This window comes from Vigna unguiculata, chromosome 8 (genome assembly GCF_037176805.1).
Source record: "Vigna unguiculata cultivar grain cowpea cultivar isolate G323 ecotype 2 chromosome 8, ASM3717680v1, whole genome shotgun sequence".
NCBI lineage: Eukaryota > Viridiplantae > Streptophyta > Magnoliopsida > Fabales > Fabaceae > Vigna > Vigna unguiculata.
In genome coordinates this window covers 11,849,308-11,871,169 of record NC_140799.1, presented here as the reverse complement: position 1 = coordinate 11,871,169, position 21,862 = coordinate 11,849,308, and the positions used below count along the sequence as shown (strand labels likewise).

At 27.5% G+C, this 21,862-nt stretch overlaps 1 protein-coding gene and 1 pseudogene across 1 annotated transcript; both read left to right on the top strand.

The window, feature by feature from the left end:
- The first annotated feature begins 96 nt into the window (after positions 1–96).
- On the top strand, positions 97–2,484 carry LOC114194057 (rust resistance kinase Lr10-like). The gene is made up of 2 exons (XM_028084101.2): positions 97–974; positions 1,123–2,484. Exons 1-2 carry the CDS (start codon positions 236–238, stop codon positions 2,211–2,213), a joined length of 1,830 nt encoding a protein of 609 aa, XP_027939902.2. The 5' UTR covers positions 97–235; the 3' UTR covers positions 2,214–2,484.
- A 954-nt stretch (positions 2,485–3,438) lies between these two features.
- On the top strand, positions 3,439–5,272 carry LOC146884148 (uncharacterized; annotated as a pseudogene).
- The last annotated feature ends 16,590 nt before the right edge of the window (positions 5,273–21,862 follow it).

The following is a 21,862-nucleotide window of genomic DNA, read 5'->3' as shown; positions in this document are numbered from 1 at the left end:
AAATATATGCTAATATATTTATGACACTCACCTAACTAAGGGACTTCATTTTTCCTTTAAAAAACATTGTTGAAAACGCAGACTTTGACTCGTGAGAAATCACAAGTCTTTTTTATCTTTTCTATGTGGTTTCTGCAATTGATTGCAAAAGTAAACAATACAAATTAGAAGTGTTAGCATAAACTAAAAAAAGCACTCAGCTTGGTTTGTTAAAAATAACAGCTAAGAAAACAAAATGGCAAGTGTGTTGCTCCTCCAACGTGATTGTGTATTGATGCTAATGCTTATTCTTATAAGAAGTGGCAGCGCTCATAACGAGTGCCATGAGAATTTGTCTTGTGGCCCGAACCAACCCCTTATCAGATTTCCCTTCCAACTGGTGAAGGAGATGGAGGGGCCATGCACTTATCCCCGTCTTTGTTTTTCTTGTACTGAAAAAACTCAGACCATGCTTCTGCTTCCTACCATCAAACTCCAAGTCGTTTACATAAACTACCAATTTCAGGAAATTTTCTTTTCTGACCCGGAAAACTGCTTTTCCAACAAGTTTATGCAAATCATCAACTTTGTTCAGAGTTACCAATTTGAATCACCACCATTTGATGAACCGTACGGTAACTTGAGCTTCTTCAACTGTACTTCAGCTAGGCATCCCATAAAGCGCTACCCGGGAGACTCATATTCCCAAGACACGGTCTCCTGTCCGATTTTCATTTCTAATCCTTATGATAGTGTCCTGGAAATGGATATAACATCCTGTACCAAGATGTTCCACATCCCTTCGCCAATCCGTTTCCCCGAGTCTAAATACTTGCGTTTGATATGGCCAAAACCAAATTGTTCTGAGTGCGAAGAAAAAGGCAAGAGATGTAAATGGAAGTCCAACAACAACGACACAGAAGGAGATATCGAATGTTTTGAATGCACACGGAAAGTAATTCACGTTCCTAAATCTCTTATTTTTGCTATTTCAGGTCAGATCAGAGACTCTTACACGTTCGCTTTTTAATATTGTTTTGTTCCTATTTCCTACAAATATTTGAAACAAAGACTAAAATAAATAAGCAAATCTTTCTTTTTTCTTTTTTCTTTTCTTAATGAAGTCTCCAACTGCTATTGTAGGTTCGATCTTTTTGGGGCTGGTGGTCATTGCTGTCTTTAAGAGCTTCTTCTATTTTAGGAGAAAGCAAGAAGACCAAGCAAGAGTGGACAAGTTTTTAGAGGACTACAGGACAGAAAAGCCTGCAAGATTCACCTACGCTGACCTTAAAAGAATCACCAATGGCTTTAAGGAAAATCTAGGAGAAGGAGCTCATGGAGCTGTCTTCAGAGGAAAACTTTCCAGTGAGATTCCAGTGGCTGTGAAGATCCTCAACAATACAGATGGTGAAGGGAAAGAGTTCATCAATGAAGTGGGCATTATGGGCAAAATCCATCACATCAACGTGGTGCGTTTGCTTGGCTTCTGTGCAGAAGGACTGCATCGTGCTCTTGTCTACAATTTCTTTCCAAACGGTTCCTTACAGAGCTTCATATTTCCACCAGAAGACAAGGACCATTTCCTTGGCTGGGAGAAGCTTCAACACATTGCTCTCGGTATAGCTAAAGGGATTGCGTATCTTCATCAAGGTTGCAACCATCCCATTATTCACTTTGACATCAATCCTCACAATGTGTTACTTGATGACAACTTCACTCCAAAAATATCTGATTTTGGCTTAGCCAAATTGTGTTCCAAGAATCCCAGTGTGGTGTCGATGACAGCTGCTAGGGGAACCTTGGGATACATTGCACCTGAAGTCTTCTCAAGAAACTTTGGGAACGTGTCTTACAAGTCTGATATTTACAGTTATGGAATGCTTTTGTTAGAAATGGTTGGTGGGAGGAAGAATGTGGACATGTCTTCTCCAGAAGATTTCAATGTTTTATACCCGGATTGGATCCATAACCTGGTTGATGGAGATGTGCATATCCATGTTGAGGATGAAGGTGATGTTAAGATTGCAAAGAAACTAGCAATTATTGGGCTTTGGTGCATTCAGTGGCAGCCAGGGAATCGTCCATCCATAAAATCTGTGATACACATGCTAGAAACTCAAGAGGAAAACCAGATTGCTGTGCCTCCTAATCCATTTCACTCAGCAACTTCCACTAAAGTTAAGGGACCCACCTCGACAAGACGACCTTTGCATTTGGAAGTGATTGAAGAATGATTTACACCGGAAAAAATTATCTTCAATTTGTACAAAACTTATAGAAGATGGAGCAACCTACCTTGATGGAACAAACCTAATTACAAATAAAAATGAAAGTTTATGAGGCATTGAAGCAAACAAGTGATATAACAAAAAATATTAGTTGAACTGAACTATTCTTTTAAAGCTAGTTTGTTACTTTACTAGGGTTGCCTGGGTCTTTCTATTAGTGTTCGTACTTTTACTTTATGAAAGAAAAAAAAAATCTCTCATTAAGGTGAGTCTCTTATTTTTTTTTTCTCATATCATATATTTTCCTTTAAGTGTATGAGTGACCCCTTTTTTGGTTATGGTCATGCGGTCATTTCGATGACTCCTTTTTGTTATGGAATCATCGGCTCTGATACCACTGATGGGTTATATATATTTTATCATATATGTGTTAATCGGTTCTGATACCACTGATGGGTTATATATATTTTATCATATATGTGTTATGGTTATATGGTCATGGTCATTGAGAGATTGTGGTTCTATATGGTTATATGACATTAGTCTTACACATATAAGACCTTAGACACCATTTTAACCCCAAAACCTTAAGGCAATGTTGTTATGGGCCTTTATTCTTATATAGTGTTTAACTTTGTCTATTCTATCCAATGTGGGACTTTTACTCACACTTGGACTATTCCCAACAGTTGAAAATATTACTTAATATCTTTTTTATTTAAATTAGTTTTTAGAAAATATTTCAGTTTTAGAGATATATTTCAGTTTTAGAAATTAGTTATTATTTTAGATTAGGAGTGAGATATTCTAAATATTTTATACTTGATATTTTGTTATATTTTGCTCTATATATAAAGTATATCAATAAAATACAAAAATATGTTCCTTCGTATAATATATCACATATATCTCTCATATTATCAAAAGCCCTAAAAATCCCAACAACTGGTATCAAGAGTCATTGTTCTTACTGCCGATAGAATGGAAGGAAATATGTCACACGTCGCTATTCCACTCTTTGATGGTGAAAGCTATGATCTATGGGCGGTAAGGATGCAAACATATCTAGAGGGACTAGATCTATGGGAAGTTGTGGAGAAAGATGATGTTCCCTTATCTGAAAATCCCACTGCGGCTCAAATGAAAGTTTCATAAAGAAAAGAAAACAAGAAAGGCAAAGGCAAAATCATGCTTGTTTGCAGGTGTTTCACAAATAATTATGACCAGGATCATGACTCTAAAGTCTCCCAAAGAAATTTGGGAATACTTGAAAGCAGAATATGAAGGGAACGAGAAGATTCGAGGCATGAAAGTTTTGAACTTGATAAGGGAGTTTGAGATGCAAAGAATGAAAGAGTCAGAGACGATTAAAGAATACTCAAACAAATTGTTGGGTATTGCCAACAAGATAAAATTGTTGGGAAAGGAGTTTTCAGATTCTAAACTCGTTGAGAAAATTCTGGTGACGGTGTCGGAAAGATATGAGGCATCTATTGCTTCCTTAGAAAACACAAAAGATTTGTCTATAATCACCTTTACAGAGGTGATACATGCCTTGCAAGCACAAGAACAACGAAGATTGATGAGAGAAGATCATGAAGCGGTTGAAGGTAATTTAAATTACACGGAAGATAATGCTCTCATAGTCAAGAAAAAATAGAAGGAGCAAATACAACAACACACAGATTTTTCCATCTTGTCCCCATTGCAAGAGAAAAGGTCATCAACCCAATTGGTGTTGGTAGAGGCCAGATGTCAAATGTCACAAATGTGGTCAATTGGGACATGTGGAAAAGGTATGCAAATCTAAAGATTCTCAAGAAGATGTTCAGATTGTGGAGAATAAATCAGATGAGGATAAATCAGAGGAGGATCTACTTCTTACAACATCATGTGTCACAACCAACGAATCTACAAAAGATTGGATTATAGATAGTGGTTGCACAAACCATATGACTCATGATAGAGAAATTTTCAAGGAGCTGAATAAATCAAATATTTCCAAGGTAAGAATTGGGAATGGAGAACAACTTATTGTGAAAGGTACAGGAATAGTTTCAATTAAAACTCATTTAGGTATTAAATTAATTTTTGATGTCTTATATGTTCCTGAGATTACCCAGAATTTGTTAAGTGTTGCTCAATTGTTAGAGAAAGGTTATAAGGTCTCCTTTAAGAATAAAGTATGTGTGATCAAAAATGCTAACAACATAGAGGTATTCAAAGTCCACATGAAAGACAAAAGATTTGCGTTGGATTTTATGAAGGAGGAATTTGCTACAAATAAAGTGAGTATGAAAGAAGGATCAAAATCAAAAGATAAATATCTCTGGAAGAAAGTAGATGTCCAAGTGAAAAAAGTAGATGGAGATTCACATTTTAATATTCACAAAAGGTCCAATGCAACTCCAATGAAATCCACACCGAACAAAGAAAAAGAAGATGATGCTGATATAAGAAGAAATATGAAGGATGATGCCAAATTGAAGAAAGATGTGATGCCATGGAAGAAAAAGAAAAACAAATATTACAAGCACAAAAGGAGGAGAAAATCAAGCATCAAAAGATGGAGAATCAAATCTAAAGATATAAGATTTAAATAAACAGATATTAAGCAATGAGGAATGTTGAGAATATTACTTAATATCTTTTTTATTTAAATTAGTTTTTAGAAAATATTTCAGTTTTAGAGATATATTTCAGTTTTAGAAATTAGTTATTATTTTAGATTAGGAGTGAGATATTCTAAATATTTTATACTTGATATTTTGTTATATTTTGCTCTATATATAGAGTATATCAATAAAATACAAAAACATGTTCCTCCGTATAACATATCACATATATCTCTCATATTATCAAAAGCCCTAAAAATCCCAACAAGTTGATTGGTGCTTTTACTATTTTTAATGTTGTTACTGATGTAATTTTTGCTGAGGCTATCACAACAATGATCCCTATTGAACTTTTCCATTTGAAATGATATAATTGATTATGGTTGGAATGTTACTGACTTATTGTGGTTCAAGCTTTTTATTCCAACTTTGAGGTCCCTTGGAAGATAGTAGATGGAATATATACAACTCTATAAATTGTTTTATGGATTTTAGAACTTTTTATAGTTTATAATTTAGTTAATGTAGTTATTAATACCATACTTGATTTTCTATGGTGAAATTCCTTATTCTTTTGTTTTCAAGAGATAGTTTAAGAAAAGCATTAGTTTTTCGATCGGAATATGACTGGTGAGCATGGTTGTCAAAATCGCGACCCAAAACATAAGATCGTACGAGTCTACGATCTTCTACATCCTCTCCGATCTCGCTCCACTTAAAATACGCGATCTTCAAGGATCGTGTAGGATCGCCGTTGTAAATCGCAACTCGGCTGGGAGCGGCGATTCCGGCGATGCGGCGACGGCACGAGCTTCGCATCGCGGCAATGGCACCAACACTGCATCACAGCGGCAGCAGTAGGCTTCACAGCGGCAGCGGCAAGTCTAAGCTTTGCAGGGGCGACAGCGGCAAGACTAAGCTTTGCAGGGGCGGCAGCGGCAACCCTAAGCTTTGCAGGGGCAGTAGCACTTTTAAACCTGATTTCTAAAAACCCTAAATTTCTAACCTAACAAGCCCAATTTTAAAAGCCCACTTAGAAGTAAAACTGCAAAAACTGCACAGTAGTAAAATCATAGGTAAAAGTAACTTTTATTTGAAAAGTTACTATCTCTCTCTATCACACATCTAACGTTAAGAAAATCAATCAGTGGGATAATAACTTCTTTATTTTCTTTCTCTTATTAAATTAAAAAATCTATTCTTCAAAAAGATTTAGAAAATATTTTATTAAAATTAAAAAATCTGCTTTTTAAAAATCAAGAAAATATTTTATCAGATTAAAAAATATGCTCTTTAAAGATTAAAAAAATATTTTATTAGGATTAAAAAATTTGCTCCTTAAAAATCTAGAAAATATTTTATTAAGATTAAAAAATCTGCTCCTTAAAAATTAAGAAAATATTTTATCAGATTAAAAAATATGCTCTTTAAAGATTAAAAAGATATTTTATTAGGATTAAAAATCTGCTCCTTAAAAATCTAGAAATTAAAAAATCTGCTTTTTAAAGATTAAAAATATATTTTATGAATTTTGAGTGACAATAAAATTTGTAGGATCTTACGATCTATGTTACGATTTTCTGATTTACGATTTATATTTTCATTTTCCTTTCCGATCTTGAGTAGAATCTCGATTTTGACTACCATGCAGGTGAGTGTTGATATGTCAAGTTGAAATCACTATAAGCAAACTTTTAAATACCGATAAATTTTAATCACCAATAATAATTATTAATTACAGTAACCAATCTAGATATTAATTTATAAAACTAAAAATGATTGGTTACTAAAATAGTTACTATTATGAATAAAAAATTATAATTAGTTACTAAATTGCTCTTTAAAATTAGGTACTATGGTTTTGGCTACCAAAGAAATTTGGTCACTAAAAATTAGTTATATAGATTTTAGCTACTAAAATGATTTAGTTTCTAAATTTGTCTCTAATTAATTAGCAATCAATTTAGTACCAATTATAATTTTTTATTTATAATAATAACTATTTTAGTAAACAATAATTTTTAATTTTGTAAATTAGTATCTAAATTGGTTACTATAATAATTAACTATTTTTTATTTCTAAAATTAGTTTCTAATTGAGATTTTTTTTGTAATGAATAGAGACATTCATAGAGATGCAAGAGATATTTTATATATATATATATATATATATATATATATATATATATATATATATATATATATATATAATAGAGAAAGATTGAAGTACTTAATGAAAATAAACACACATAACTAAATATGTAATTCTAAGGAACTATAGTTTATTTGAAAAACTTGAACTAAAAATGAAGTTTATGACGAGAGACACAAAAAAATAAACTTCACTAGCCACACAACAATACAAATTTCGAGGATATACAAATATCCTGTTTGTTGACCTTTATTTGATAAATATTTTTTACACTATAAATTACGCATAGCATCTAAAACAATTGTCGACGACCCACTTATCATACGAGTAATAATGATATGTGTTCATTAAACAATTTTCTCTTAAAAACTTTCATCATAAGTTCATAGTTTCCAGAAAAAAAAAAACTCTTCTTTTATTTTACTTTTATGATATTTGGCGGACTCAGCTTTACACACTCTTTGTCAATGTATTTAATTTCTTAACTTATTTATTTCTCTTTATTAAAAATCTTGGCAACTATTGTTGATAAATGGACCACAAATACTTTTTTTCTACATTGATGTTAAGTTTGTTTAATGGTTTTATTTTTAAGCAATAGAAATAGAGATGACAAATAAACCCGTCCCGTGGGTATTGTCCGAACTCATCCCCGTTTTGACAGGGAATCCCCGCATTGACTGGGTATGGGTATGGGTATGGGTATGGAGAATCCCCGACTTTTTCAATTGGGTATGAGGATGGGTATGGGGATGTACATATCTCCGCCATATTACTCGTCCCCGTTTAAATTAATATTCCTAAATAATTAAATAACCACATATTTATATATATATATATATATATATTATTTTTTATTTATTCTAATTATTTGGTTTGTCATGAAACTCATTTGCATTTCAATTATATTTTTCATCTTATCATAATCTTTATGTAATTATGTTCAAAATATGTATGTTAATTAAAAAAATTTATGTCTCACATTTGAATATTTCTATTATTTGTTCTTTGTATCATTTTGATCAAATGATGTATTATAACTTTTAGTAGTGTATAAAAAAGAGATTCATTAGAATTTAAAAGATTGAAGTAAACAAACATTTAAAATATATTTTAATTTGAATATTTGTTTTTCGTTTATATTTTTTAAAATATATTTTTAAATATTATCAACTAGGTTTCATTAAAGTTTGTAAATTTAATAAATATGTTGGTTCTCATGAAACTTTATTTGGTATTATAATCTAAAATGTAAACAATTATAATTTATTTTAAACTTTTATTATGATTATTATTTGTTCTTTGTATCATTTTGATCAAATGATGTATTATAACTTTTATTAGTGTATAAAAAAGAGATTCATTAGAATTCAAAAGATTGAAGTAAACAAACATTACAAATATATTTTAATTTGAATATTTCTCTCCTTTTATATTTTTTTAAAAATATTTTTAAATTTTATCAACTAGGTTTCATTAATGTTTGCAAATTTAATAAATGTGTTGGTTCTCATGAAATTTTATTTGGTATTATAATCTAAAATGTAAATAATTATAATTTATTTTAAACTTTTATTATGATTATTATTTGTTCTTTGTATCATTTTGATCAAATGATGTATTATAACTTTTAGTAGTGTATAAGAAAGAGATTCATTAGAATTCAAAAGATTGAAGTAAACAAACATTTAAAATATATTTTAATTTGAATATTTGTTTCCTTTTGTATTTTTTTAAAAATATTTTTAAATTTTATCAACTAGGTCTCATTAATGTTTGCAAATTTAATAAATGTGTTCGTTCTCATGAAATTTTATTTGGTATTATAATCTAAAATGTAAATAATTATAATTTATTTTAAACTTTTATTATGATTATTATTTGTTCTTTGTATCATTTTGATCAAATTATGTATTATAACTTTTAGTAGTGTATAAAAAAGAGATTCATTAGAATTTAAAAGATTGAAGTAAACAAACATTTAAAATATATTTTAATTTGAATATTTGTTTTTCGTTTATATTTTTTAAAATATATTTTCAAATATTATCAACTAGGTTTCATTAATGTTTGTAAATTTAATAAATATGTTGGTTCTCACGAAACTTTATTTGGTATTATAATCTAAAATGTAAAAAATTATAATTTATTTTAAACTTTTATTATGATTATTATTTGTTCTTTTGTATCATTTTGATCAAATGATGTATTATAACTTTTATTAGTGTATAAGAAAGAGATTCATTAGAATTCAAAAGATTGAAGTAAACAAACATTTAAAATATATTTTAATTTCAATATTTGTTTCCTTTTATATTTTTTTAAAAATATTTTTAAATTTTATCAACTAGGTCTCATTAATGTTTGCAAATTTAATAAATGTGTTGGTTATCATTAAATTTTATTTGGTATTATAATCTAAAATGTAAATAATTATAATTTATTTTAAACTTTTATTATGATTATTATTTGTTCTTTGTATCATTTTAATCAAATGATGTATTATAACTTTTAGTAGTGTATAAAAAAGAGATTCATTAGAATTTAAAAGATTGAAGTAAACAAACATTTAAAATATATTTTAATTTGAATATTTATTTTTCGTTTATATTTTTTAAAATATATTTTCAAATATTATCAACTAGGTTTCATTAATGTTTGTAAATTTAATAAATATGTTGGTTCTCACGAAACTTTATTTGGTATTATAATCTAAAATGTAAAAAATTATAATTTATTTTAAACTTTTATTATGATTATTATTTGTTCTTTGTATCATTTTGATCAAATGATGTATTATAACTTTTATTAGTGTATAAAAAAGAGATTCATTAGAATTTAAAAGATTGAAGTAAACAACCATTTAAAATATATTTTAATTTCAATATTTGTTTCCTTTTATATTTTTTTAAAAATATTTTTAAATTTTATACACTAAGTCTCATTAATGTTCGCAAATTTAATAAATGTGTTGGTTCTCATGAAATTTTATTTGGTATTATAATCTAAAATGTAAATAATTATAATTTATTTTAAACTTTTATTATGATTATTATTTGTTCTTTGTATCATTTTGATCAAATGATGTATTATAACTTTTATTAGTGTATAAAAAAGAGATTCATTAGAATTCAAAAGATTGAAGTAAACAAACATTACAAATATATTTTAATTTGAATATTTCTCTCCTTTTATATTTTTTTAAAAATATTTTTAAATTTTATCAACTAGGTTTCATTAATGTTTGCAAATTTAATAAATGTGTTGGTTCTCATGAAATTTTATTTGGTATTATAATCTAAAATGTAAATAATTATAATTTATTTTAAACTTTTATTATGATTATTATTTGTTCTTTGTATCATTTTGATCAAATGATGTATTATAACTTTTAGTAGTGTATAAGAAAGAGATTCATTAGAATTCAAAAGATTGAAGTAAACAAACATTTAAAATATATTTTAATTTGAATATTTGTTTCCTTTTGTATTTTTTTAAAAATATTTTTAAATTTTATCAACTAGGTCTCATTAATGTTTGCAAATTTAATAAATGTGTTCGTTCTCATGAAATTTTATTTGGTATTATAATCTAAAATGTAAATAATTATAATTTATTTTAAACTTTTATTATGATTATTATTTGTTCTTTGTATCATTTTGATCAAATTATGTATTATAACTTTTAGTAGTGTATAAAAAAGAGATTCATTAGAATTTAAAAGATTGAAGTAAACAAACATTTAAAATATATTTTAATTTGAATATTTGTTTTTCGTTTATATTTTTTAAAATATATTTTCAAATATTATCAACTAGGTTTCATTAATGTTTGTAAATTTAATAAATATGTTGGTTCTCACGAAACTTTATTTGGTATTATAATCTAAAATGTAAAAAATTATAATTTATTTTAAACTTTTATTATGATTATTATTTGTTCTTTTGTATCATTTTGATCAAATGATGTATTATAACTTTTATTAGTGTATAAGAAAGAGATTCATTAGAATTCAAAAGATTGAAGTAAACAAACATTTAAAATATATTTTAATTTCAATATTTGTTTCCTTTTATATTTTTTTAAAAATATTTTTAAATTTTATCAACTAGGTCTCATTAATGTTTGCAAATTTAATAAATGTGTTGGTTCTCATTAAATTTTATTTGGTATTATAATCTAAAATGTAAATAATTATAATTTATTTTAAACTTTTATTATGATTATTATTTGTTCTTTGTATCATTTTAATCAAATGATGTATTATAACTTTTAGTAGTGTATAAAAAAGAGATTCATTAGAATTTAAAAGATTGAAGTAAACAAACATTTAAAATATATTTTAATTTGAATATTTATTTTTCGTTTATATTTTTTAAAATATATTTTCAAATATTATCAACTAGGTTTCATTAATGTTTGTAAATTTAATAAATATGTTGGTTCTCACGAAACTTTATTTGGTATTATAATCTAAAATGTAAAAAATTATAATTTATTTTAAACTTTTATTATGATTATTATTTGTTCTTTGTATCATTTTGATCAAATGATGTATTATAACTTTTATTAGTGTATAAAAAAGAGATTCATTAGAATTTAAAAGATTGAAGTAAACAACCATTTAAAATATATTTTAATTTCAATATTTGTTTCCTTTTATATTTTTTTAAAAATATTTTTAAATTTTATACACTAAGTCTCATTAATGTTCGCAAATTTAATAAATGTGTTGGTTCTCATGAAATTTTATTTGGTATTATAATCTAAAATGTAAATAATTATAATTTATTTTAAACTTTTATTATGATTATTATTTGTTCTTTGTATCATTTTGATCAAATGATGTATTATAACTTTTAGTAGTGTATAAAAAAGAGATTCATTAGAATTTAAAAGATTGAAGTAAACAAACATTTAAAATATATTTTAATTTGAATATTTGTTTCCTTTTATATTTTTTTAAAAATATTTTTAAATTTTATCAAATAGGTTTCATCAATGTTTGCAAATTTAATAAATGTGTTGGTTCTCATGAAATTTTATTTTGGTATTATAATCTAAAATGTAAACAATTATAATTTATTTTAAACTTTTATTATGATTATTATTTGTTCTTTGTATCATTTTGATCAAATAATGTATTATAACTTTTATTAGTGTATAAGAAAGAGATTCATTAGAATTCAAAAGATTGAAGTAAACAAACATTTAAAATATATTTTAATTTGAATATTTGTTTCCTTTTATATTTTTTTAAAAATATTTTTAAATTTTATCAAATAGGTTTCATCAATGTTTGCAAATTTAATAAATGTGTTGGTTCTCATGAAATTTTATTTTGGTATTATAATCTAAAATGTAAACAATTATAATTTATTTTAAACTTTTATTATGATTATTATTTGTTCTTTGTATCATTTTGATCAAATGATGTATTATAACTTTTAGTAGTGTATAAAAAAGAGATTCATTAGAATTTAAAAGATTGAAGTAAACAAACATTTAAAATATATTTTAATTTGAATATTTGTTTTTCGTTTATATTTTTTAAAATATATTTCAAATATTATCAACTAGGTTTCATTAATGTTTGTAAATTTAATAATTATGTTGGTTCTCACGAAACTTTATTTGGTATTATAATCTAAAATGTAAAAAATTATAATTTATTTTAAACTTTTATTATGATTATTATTTGTTCTTTGTATCATTTTGATCAAATTATGTATTATAACTTTTATTAGTGTATAAAAAAGAGATTCATTAGAATTTAAAAGATTGAAGTAAACAAACATTTAAAATATATTTTAATTTCAATATTTGTTTCCTTTTATATTTTTTTAAAAATATTTTTAAATTTTATACACTAAGTCTCATTAATTTTTTCAAATTTAATAAATGTGTTGGTTCTCATGAAATTTTATTTGGTATTTTAATCTAAAACGTAAATAATTATAATTTATTTTAAACTTTTATTATGATTATTATTTGTTCTTTGTATCATTTTGATCAAATGATGTATTATAACTTTTAGTAGTGTATAAAAAAGAGATGCATTAGAATTTAAAAGATTGAAGTAAACAAACATTTAAAATATATTTTAGTTTGAATATTTGTTTTTCGTTTATATTTTTTAAAATATATTTTTAAATTTTATCAACTAGGTTTCATCAATGTTTGCAAATTTAATAAATGTGTTGGTTCTCATGAAATTTTATTTTGGTATTATAATCTAAAATGTAAACAATTATAATTTATTTTAAACTTTTATTATGATTATTATTTGTTCTTTGTATCATTTTGATCAAATGATGTATTATAACTTTTATTAGTGTATAAAAAAGAGATTCATTAGAATTCAAAAGATTGAAGTAAACAAACATTTAAAATATATTTTAATTTGAATATTTGTCTCCTTTTATATTTTTTTTAAAAATATTTTTAAATTTTATCAACTAGGTTTCATTAATGTTTGCAAATTTAATAAATGTGTTGGTTCTCATGAAGTTTTATTTGGTATTATAATCTAAAATGTAAATAATTATAATTTATTTTAAACTTTTATTATGATTATTATTTGTTCTTTGTATCATTTTGATCAAATGATGTATTATAACTTTTAGTAGTGTATAAAAAAGAGATTCATTAGAATTTAAAAGATTGAAGTAAACAAACATTTAAAATATATTTTAATTTGAATATTTGTTTTTAGTTTATATTTTTTAAAATATATTTTTAAATATTATCAACTATGTTTCATTAATGTTTGTAAATTTAATAAATATGTTGGTTCTCATGAAACTTTATTTGGTATTATAATCTAAAATGTAAACAATTATAATTTATTTTAAACTTTTATTATGATTATTATTTGTTCTTTGTATCATTTTGATCAAATGATGTATTATAACTTTTATTAGTGTATAAGAAAGAGATTCATTAGAATTCAAAAGATTGAAGTAAACAAACATTTAAAATATATTTTAATTTGAATATTTGTTTCCTTTTATATTTTTTTAAAAATATTTTTAAATTTTATCAACTAGGTCTCATTAATGTTTCCAAATTTAATAAATGTGTTGGTTCTCATGAAATTTTATTTGGTATTATAATCTAAAATGTAAATAATTATAATTTATTTTAAACTTTTATTATGATTATTATTTGTTCTTTGTATCATTTTAATCAAATGATGTATTATAACTTTTAGTAGTGTATAAAAAAGAGATTCATTAGAATTTAAAAGATTGAAGTAAACAAACATTTAAAATATATTTTAATTTGAATATTTGTTTTTCGTTTATATTTTTTAAAATATATTTTCAAATATTATCAACTAGGTTTCATTAATGTTTGTAAATTTAATAAATATGTTGGTTCTCACGAAACTTTATTTGGTATTATAATCTAAAATGTAAAAAATTATAATTTATTTTAAACTTTTATTATGATTATTATTTGTTCTTTTGTATCATTTTGATCAAATGATGTATTATAACTTTTATTAGTGTATAAGAAAGAGATTCATTAGAATTCAAAAGATTGAAGTAAACAAACATTTAAAATATATTTTAATTTCAATATTTGTTTCCTTTTATATTTTTTTAAAAATATTTTTAAATATTATCAACTAGGTTTCATTAATGGTTGTAAATTTAATAAATGTGTTGGTTTTCATGAAACTTTATTTGGTATTATAATCTAAAATGTAAATAATTATAATTTATTTTAAACTTTTATTATGATTATTATTTGTTCTTTTATCATTTTGATCCAATGATGTATTACAACTTTTATTAGTGCATAGAAAAGATATTTATTAGAATTTAAAATATTGAAGTAAACAAACATTTAAAATATCAATTATGTTCTTTGTATCATTTTGATCAAATGATGTATTATAACTTTTATTAGTGTATAAAAAAATATTTATTAGAATTTAAAAGATTGAAGTAAACAAACATTTAAAATATATTTTAATTTGAATATTTGTTTTTCTTTTATATTTTTTAAATAATATTTTTAAATTTTATCAATTATATTTGATTAATATTTGTAAATTTAATAATTGTTTTAGTTCTCATGAAATTTTATTTGGTATTATTATATAAAATGTAAACAATTATAATTTATTTTAAAGTATTTGATATCGAAGAAACAATCATCATTTTAATATTGAATATTTGATAATATTATGTTTCCTTTATCATAACATTTTTATTATTTTATGAAAATTAATTAAAATTGATATTGAAGTAGTAAGAAAATGGGTATGGATACGAGATTATACCCGTTACCCGATGAGGATGAGTCAAAAGTTTAATAGCTGTTGGGTTTGGGTATGGGGATGTGGATGAATTTATTTTACGGGGATGGGTATGGGATAGCAAAACCCGTACCCACCCCGCCCCGTTGGCATCCCTAAATAGAAATATACTTTTACCAAATGACCCGAATTATATATATTGGGAAATGTGCTTAGATTTAAAGATAAATATAGTTTAGGAAGTTGAAATTTGCTTATAATTAAGTTCCCCAATATTTTGTTTATATTGAAACTAAATAGAGAGCACTTATAAGTCTTTGTGTTTCGTGGAACAAACTGATGTTATTTCTTGGATCAAACTTTTGTTATTGTCACATGCTATTAATTAGCCTCGGCTTGAGTTTTCTGCGTTATTACGCGTAGAAGATAAAGCACAACGTGAATTGGACTCGTGTGGCTGTGAATTTCGAAGAATTTGATAAGGTCGTGTTGTTGACTCTCATTGCATAATTGTTTGGGGGAGTTAATCCTTGGCACTTAATATGCACGGACCTTGACATTGATAGAATTAAATGAATAGTTTTCTATATTATGACAGGCACCTTCTAAAGATTTTAAACATAAAGATAGAATTTCATTTGATATCTCCAGAAGAAAACTATTACAGTTAATTCATCTTAAGAGTTTAAATGTCATCATTATCTTTGTATAAAATTAATCAAAATAGTAAAATCCAATAATATGCAAAAGTACTTTAAAAAAGGTTATCTTGTATTTCTTTTAGTTACTTAGTTAGTTACTACAGTTATAGAAAGAAGTTGATTTTGTTCCAATAAAGAGGGGTTCAATTGGTTTTAAAATATCTTTTACTCAAACTTAACTTCAAAACTTATTTCAGACTTCACTGAACCCGATTGATGTAAAGAAAAATAATAAAATATGATAATGAAAGTGTAACGTCCCATTTAAATAATGACATAGTTAAATAAAACATCACACAAAATAATATATAAAGAGCATTGCATAGGAGTGGAAATATTACTCCTTACATTAATCCGACATAATTAGGAAGGAAAACTAAGGCACACCACGATGACAATACAAAACAGGATAAAAGTTCGATAGTACTTAAAATAAATGCCCAAAACACAAGGCAATACATGGGCTACGACCCTAAAAGAGAACTCAGAAAGAAACAGGATTCTGAACCAAGACGAGCTAAGCAGGAATCTCCATCACCTGATGACCACGGGGAGTTCTCGCATCTGCCCACATCAATAAAATTGATGATCATCCCAAAAAGAGAAAACCACACATAGAACATACAAACAAACAAACAGAAAGGGTAAGCTAGAGTGGAAAAATGTTTTATCATAATATGGAACATACAATTTAAAACTCATAAGCACATAAATCAACCAAACATATAATGACCGACAAGCAAAACACTAAGACTCAAGGACACGATTATCCGGATACATATAATCAGTCGGATTCATCGGATGCTTGCACTTGTGGTGACCTCTACTACTCTGCAGAGCTATTGTCAATGGGTTTCACCCTACCACTCACAAGGTTAGCCTTCAAACATCTAAGGCCATTATCCTGCCAAAGACTATAGGGCCTCCTACTACTCTCATCACTTGAGTCAGTATGCTCTATGTGAGACTATTTGACTCTTTAGAGTGTCAGGATGCAATCCTAACTTGAATCCTTACTAAATTATATAATGAGGCACCACCATGAAATCTCGTGGAATTACGCCCTAACCATGAGGCACCACCATGAACTCCCACTAACAGGGGTCATGGAATTACGTCTTGACCAATGAGGCACCACCACAAAACCATCATGGAATTACGTCTTGACCAATGAGGCACCACCACAAAACCATCATAGAATTACGTTCTGACCAATGAGGCACCACCATGAGATCTCACCTAGAGATTCATGGAATTCCATCCTAAACCACACCAAGATCATGTTTCACCAACTAAGTATAAAGTTATCATGCATACCAATTCCATGCCAATATTTATAATCAACCAGATCATGCCAAACTCATCAATTCCAACCCATAAACCATTGAATACATGCAAAATCACCCAATTCATGCTTTAATATAGTAATCTAACCAAGCATGTGACCATCACTCAAGAACAGAGAAGAAAACAGCACATGAGCACGTTCTTGCCCAATTCTCGCTCAGGCTAAAAGGTCTCGCTTAAGCGAGCTCCTTTCGCCTAGGCGAGAGCTCGAAAAGAGGAACAGTGGTGCTCTCGCATTCTCTCGCTTAGGCAAGACCTCCTCGCTTGAGCGAGATGGCTTCTCGCTCAAGATTGGAGCTCGTTGCTTGAGCGACAGTTCGCGCAAGCACCTAGGAGAGCTCCTGATACTTTTTCTTAAGCGAGACCCACTCGCTTGGGCAAGAATATCATATTTTCTCCAGTTCACGCAGGCCAACACACAAATTCATCCAGAGTAAAGCACAATACATATTCATAACATGCTAAACATCATATAATCACCAAAAACACAGAACAGAGTTGAAAAAAAGACAATATACATTAAAAGTGTGAAACCCTAGCTTCCCTTACTTGGAAAAGCTACTGTGAGAGGTTTTAGGTACGAGTAGAGAAGCATCGCAACTCCTAGGACAATTTAGCGAGCTAGAAAATAGTGGAAATAGATTTTAAAAAGGGTTACCCAAAGTGAACCTTAGTTGGAATCATGACAACAGAGTTAGAAAAGAGAAAGGTACTAGATGACCAAAGTTGGGACCAAACACTAGCAGAGCACTACGTTCTCAGTTGTGAGAGGAAGGAGAGGAACAGGTTTTTGAAAGTGGTAGAAAGTGAGAGTGTTAGGCTGGTTTAGGGGCTTTGGATACCCTATGGGCTAGCCTTAGGCCCAACTGATTAGGGTAGGCCCTTAAACATTAGGGCTGAAAAAAGTGGGTCTTACAGAAAAGGGCTAAACACAAACATTTATACGGTTTGGGATCATCATTAATCCTATGTCCAGTCTATGCATTTCCATCAAGAAAAAATTGGTTTAACTAACAACAATAAGATTTGTACAAATCATAATGCAGTTACAACACTCTCCTAGAGGATACCCTCAATCTTGCACTGAATTCAAGGAGGGTTTATAACCTATCCACCTGACTCCCTTTAAGAGAATATTGGTCTCTATCCACTCTTTGACTTGGGCTTGGTGCATTCAGTGGCACAAAGGAACCTTCCATCCATAAGAAACTATAATGAGATAAAAGAAATTGTTAACCAGTAGAGCATTTTGTTTGATTCAATGTTGATCGGTAACCAAGAGCCACAACCAGAAAGAAGGAGTTGGTACAATGAGATTATTTTTTGTTGGCTCTTGTGGTAAGTTGAGAATGAAGCTTGAGTAGCTAAACGTTAAGACAACAATTTTCCATAGCCTTCAAGAGGAAGATATTCAAATGTGTCACTCGGAAGGTTTTGTGTTGGAGGATTAGGAGAATTATATGTAGACTAAAGAAAGTAGTTAAATGGACTAAAAAAATATCATAGACTATGGTATAAGTGGTCTTATTGGTTTATTATCTCCCAAGCGTATTGTAGAAGGCCTTTTACAATCCTTTGTCTACCTATTACTTTACATACATGACATGTTGATTGCATCTCGATATCGAATTAAGATTAGTGTTAGGAATAGTCCAAGTGTGAGTCAAAAGTCTCACGTTGGGAATAGTCCAAGTGCGAGTCAAAAGTTTCACATTGGATAAAGTAGACAAAATTAAACACTATATAAGAATAAAGACTCACAATACTATTTCCTTAAGATTTTGAGTTTTTTTTTCCGATAAAGAATAAAATATGCACTAACCCTTTTACAAAAAAAAAATGTTAAGACATACATTCTTTTGGTTAAAAATGATGTCAAATATCTTATGTATAAAACTCATATATATATATATATATATATATATATATATATATATATATATATATATATATATATATAAAATCACAATTTCTTGGTCAATGATTATAATCAAATCATATGAAAAAAATATAACCCATCTAGAAGGTTGAAATCACGTGAATTTGAAATATAGGATATGTGCATAATGGAGATACTATCAAGATAGAGATAATGAACGAGTAATAAAGTAATACAATGTATAATAAAATTAAATATATTAACTTTATTATTAAAAAAGTATTGTACGAAATTAATTACAACATAATTTTGCATAAAAAGATTAATAATAAAATTACATAAAAAAAATTATTTATAAATTTATTTTAGGTCACTCAAATTCTTAACATAGTGGATCAACACTCATATCCGACATGACATGTTTTCATCTATAAGAGAGATATACTTTTACTAAATTATCCTAAAATTATGTTTAGGGGAAATTTACTTGTTGGCATTTATAACAGAGAGATAGATACTTTTACTAAATTATCCTAAAATTATGTTTACGGAAAATATACTTAAGTATAAAGATAGTTATAGTTGAGGATGTTGAAATTTGCTTATGATATTTAAATTCATCATTTTTTTTTTTGTATATTTTGAAATAAAAGAGAGAATACTTATCGGTGTTTATGTGTTTCTTGGAACAGACTTCAGTTACTTCTTGGAACAAACTTTTGTCATTGTCACATGTAGTATTGATTAGCCTTTGGCTTGACTTTTCTTCGTTATTACGCGTAGAAGAAAAATGACAACCTGAACAGGAATTTAACTCACTATACCAAGCTTCCATCACACAGTTGGGGACATGAATTTCGAAGAATTTGATAAGGTCGTGTTGTGTATGGCTATCATTGAATTATTGTTTTGGGAAGACAATTCTTCGCACCTACTTAAGCGACTTCATTTTTTCCTTTAAAAAAGCTGTCTGAAAACGCAGACTTTGACTCCAGATAAACCATAATTCTCTGTATACTTTCTGCAATTGATTGTTAAAGTACAAAATATAAATTAAAATTTTTAGCATGAATTTATATCTGTATCTTTTCTATTAAGGATTTGAACTCATCGTAATATTCACATGAGTCATATAATTAAATTATTTATCAATAAGTTCTAACAAAACACATTAAATAGTTGCATTTGTGAAAGACAAATTTCATACAGGCCCAAACCCAATTGTGCTTAGCGCTTCTCCCTTCACCTCCAATAATTTCTCTTACCTCCAAAATCCTTTTTAATTTCATTTTTATCCTCACAGTAAAAAGTTAATATTAAACAGTAAATTTTCTCACTTTATACTTGTTCCAGCAGCCCACCTCTTACACCTCCAAAACAGCAGTTTATACAGGAGAAAAAAAAATGGGAAACAAATTAAACAGGACATTAAATATAAATTTAATAAAATATTATAATCATCAAAGTATGACCAATACATATATCTACAACCACTACAGACTTTACGCATAAATGCTATTAAACATGTCCATTCTTCTGAAACTTTGATAAAAAATATTCAACACAATCTACAACGGAGACTATATACATAATTATTCATCCTTGATCACACTTAAACCTGAACAAAATTCGCAACTCAACACGATTCACAAGGTGGCTTCAAGATCTATTTGGATAAACCTTTTCATCTAAAAACAAAAACAGAACTTCACCTATGCACAAAATTTCAACCCATTAGATTATGGGTCTGTAACACGCATAAAGGAGGTGGACAAATTGGTTAAGGGATGGCAAGCAATATAGAGGGTCAGGAAGTGCGCAAAAGTTCACATAATCGAAGGAAGAGCATAAAATTAAGGGATGGCATTCAATGAGGACATGAGTGTGTTAGAATTGATGCAGTAATATTTCACAACCAAGAGGGAGGGTGAATTGGTATTAACAAAATTTGCCCAGTTTTAGCACTTTTGAAATTGTTTTGATAAAAACCTTTTCTTTTGAATCAATTGAAATAGTATGGTTTGATGCTTAATGTATGGAGCATTTATACTATGACAAGATATAGAGAGAAAGAGATAAAGCACACAGAATTTTTATACTGGTTCGATTCTTAAGAATCTACATCCAGTTCATCTAGCAAACAACAGCTAGAGATATTCACTATATCACAAGAATTTCAACATTTACAAATACACTTGATAAATCTAAATTCTAAGATAAAGGAATACAAATGCAAGGCATCCACACACTTGCACAACCACACAACAGCAAGGCTATCACACACACTTGCTTTAACAACCAAAAACAGCAAGGCTATCACACACACTTGCCTTAACCAGAAAATAGTAAATCAGAGAGTTTCAAACTATATTTAGAACACAAGAACACAGCCTAAAGATTAGATTGAGTACACCTTTTCCAAGTCTGAATTTTTTTCTTCTTGCCAAGCCAAATTTGATGTGTCTTGATGAAATTCTCAAGAAGATCTTCCAAGATAGCTCCAAGAACCTGTTCCACACTTTTCTTTCTTTCTTTTGATTGCACAACTTATTTTAACAACAGGTGCAGATTCTGTTTTATAAAACCAATTGCTGTCAGCACGAGCCTAGTCGACTACATTAGTTGGCTAGTCGATTATCGGGACAACAGATTAACAGATTCAGGATTTTACACACATAGTCGACTACACTAG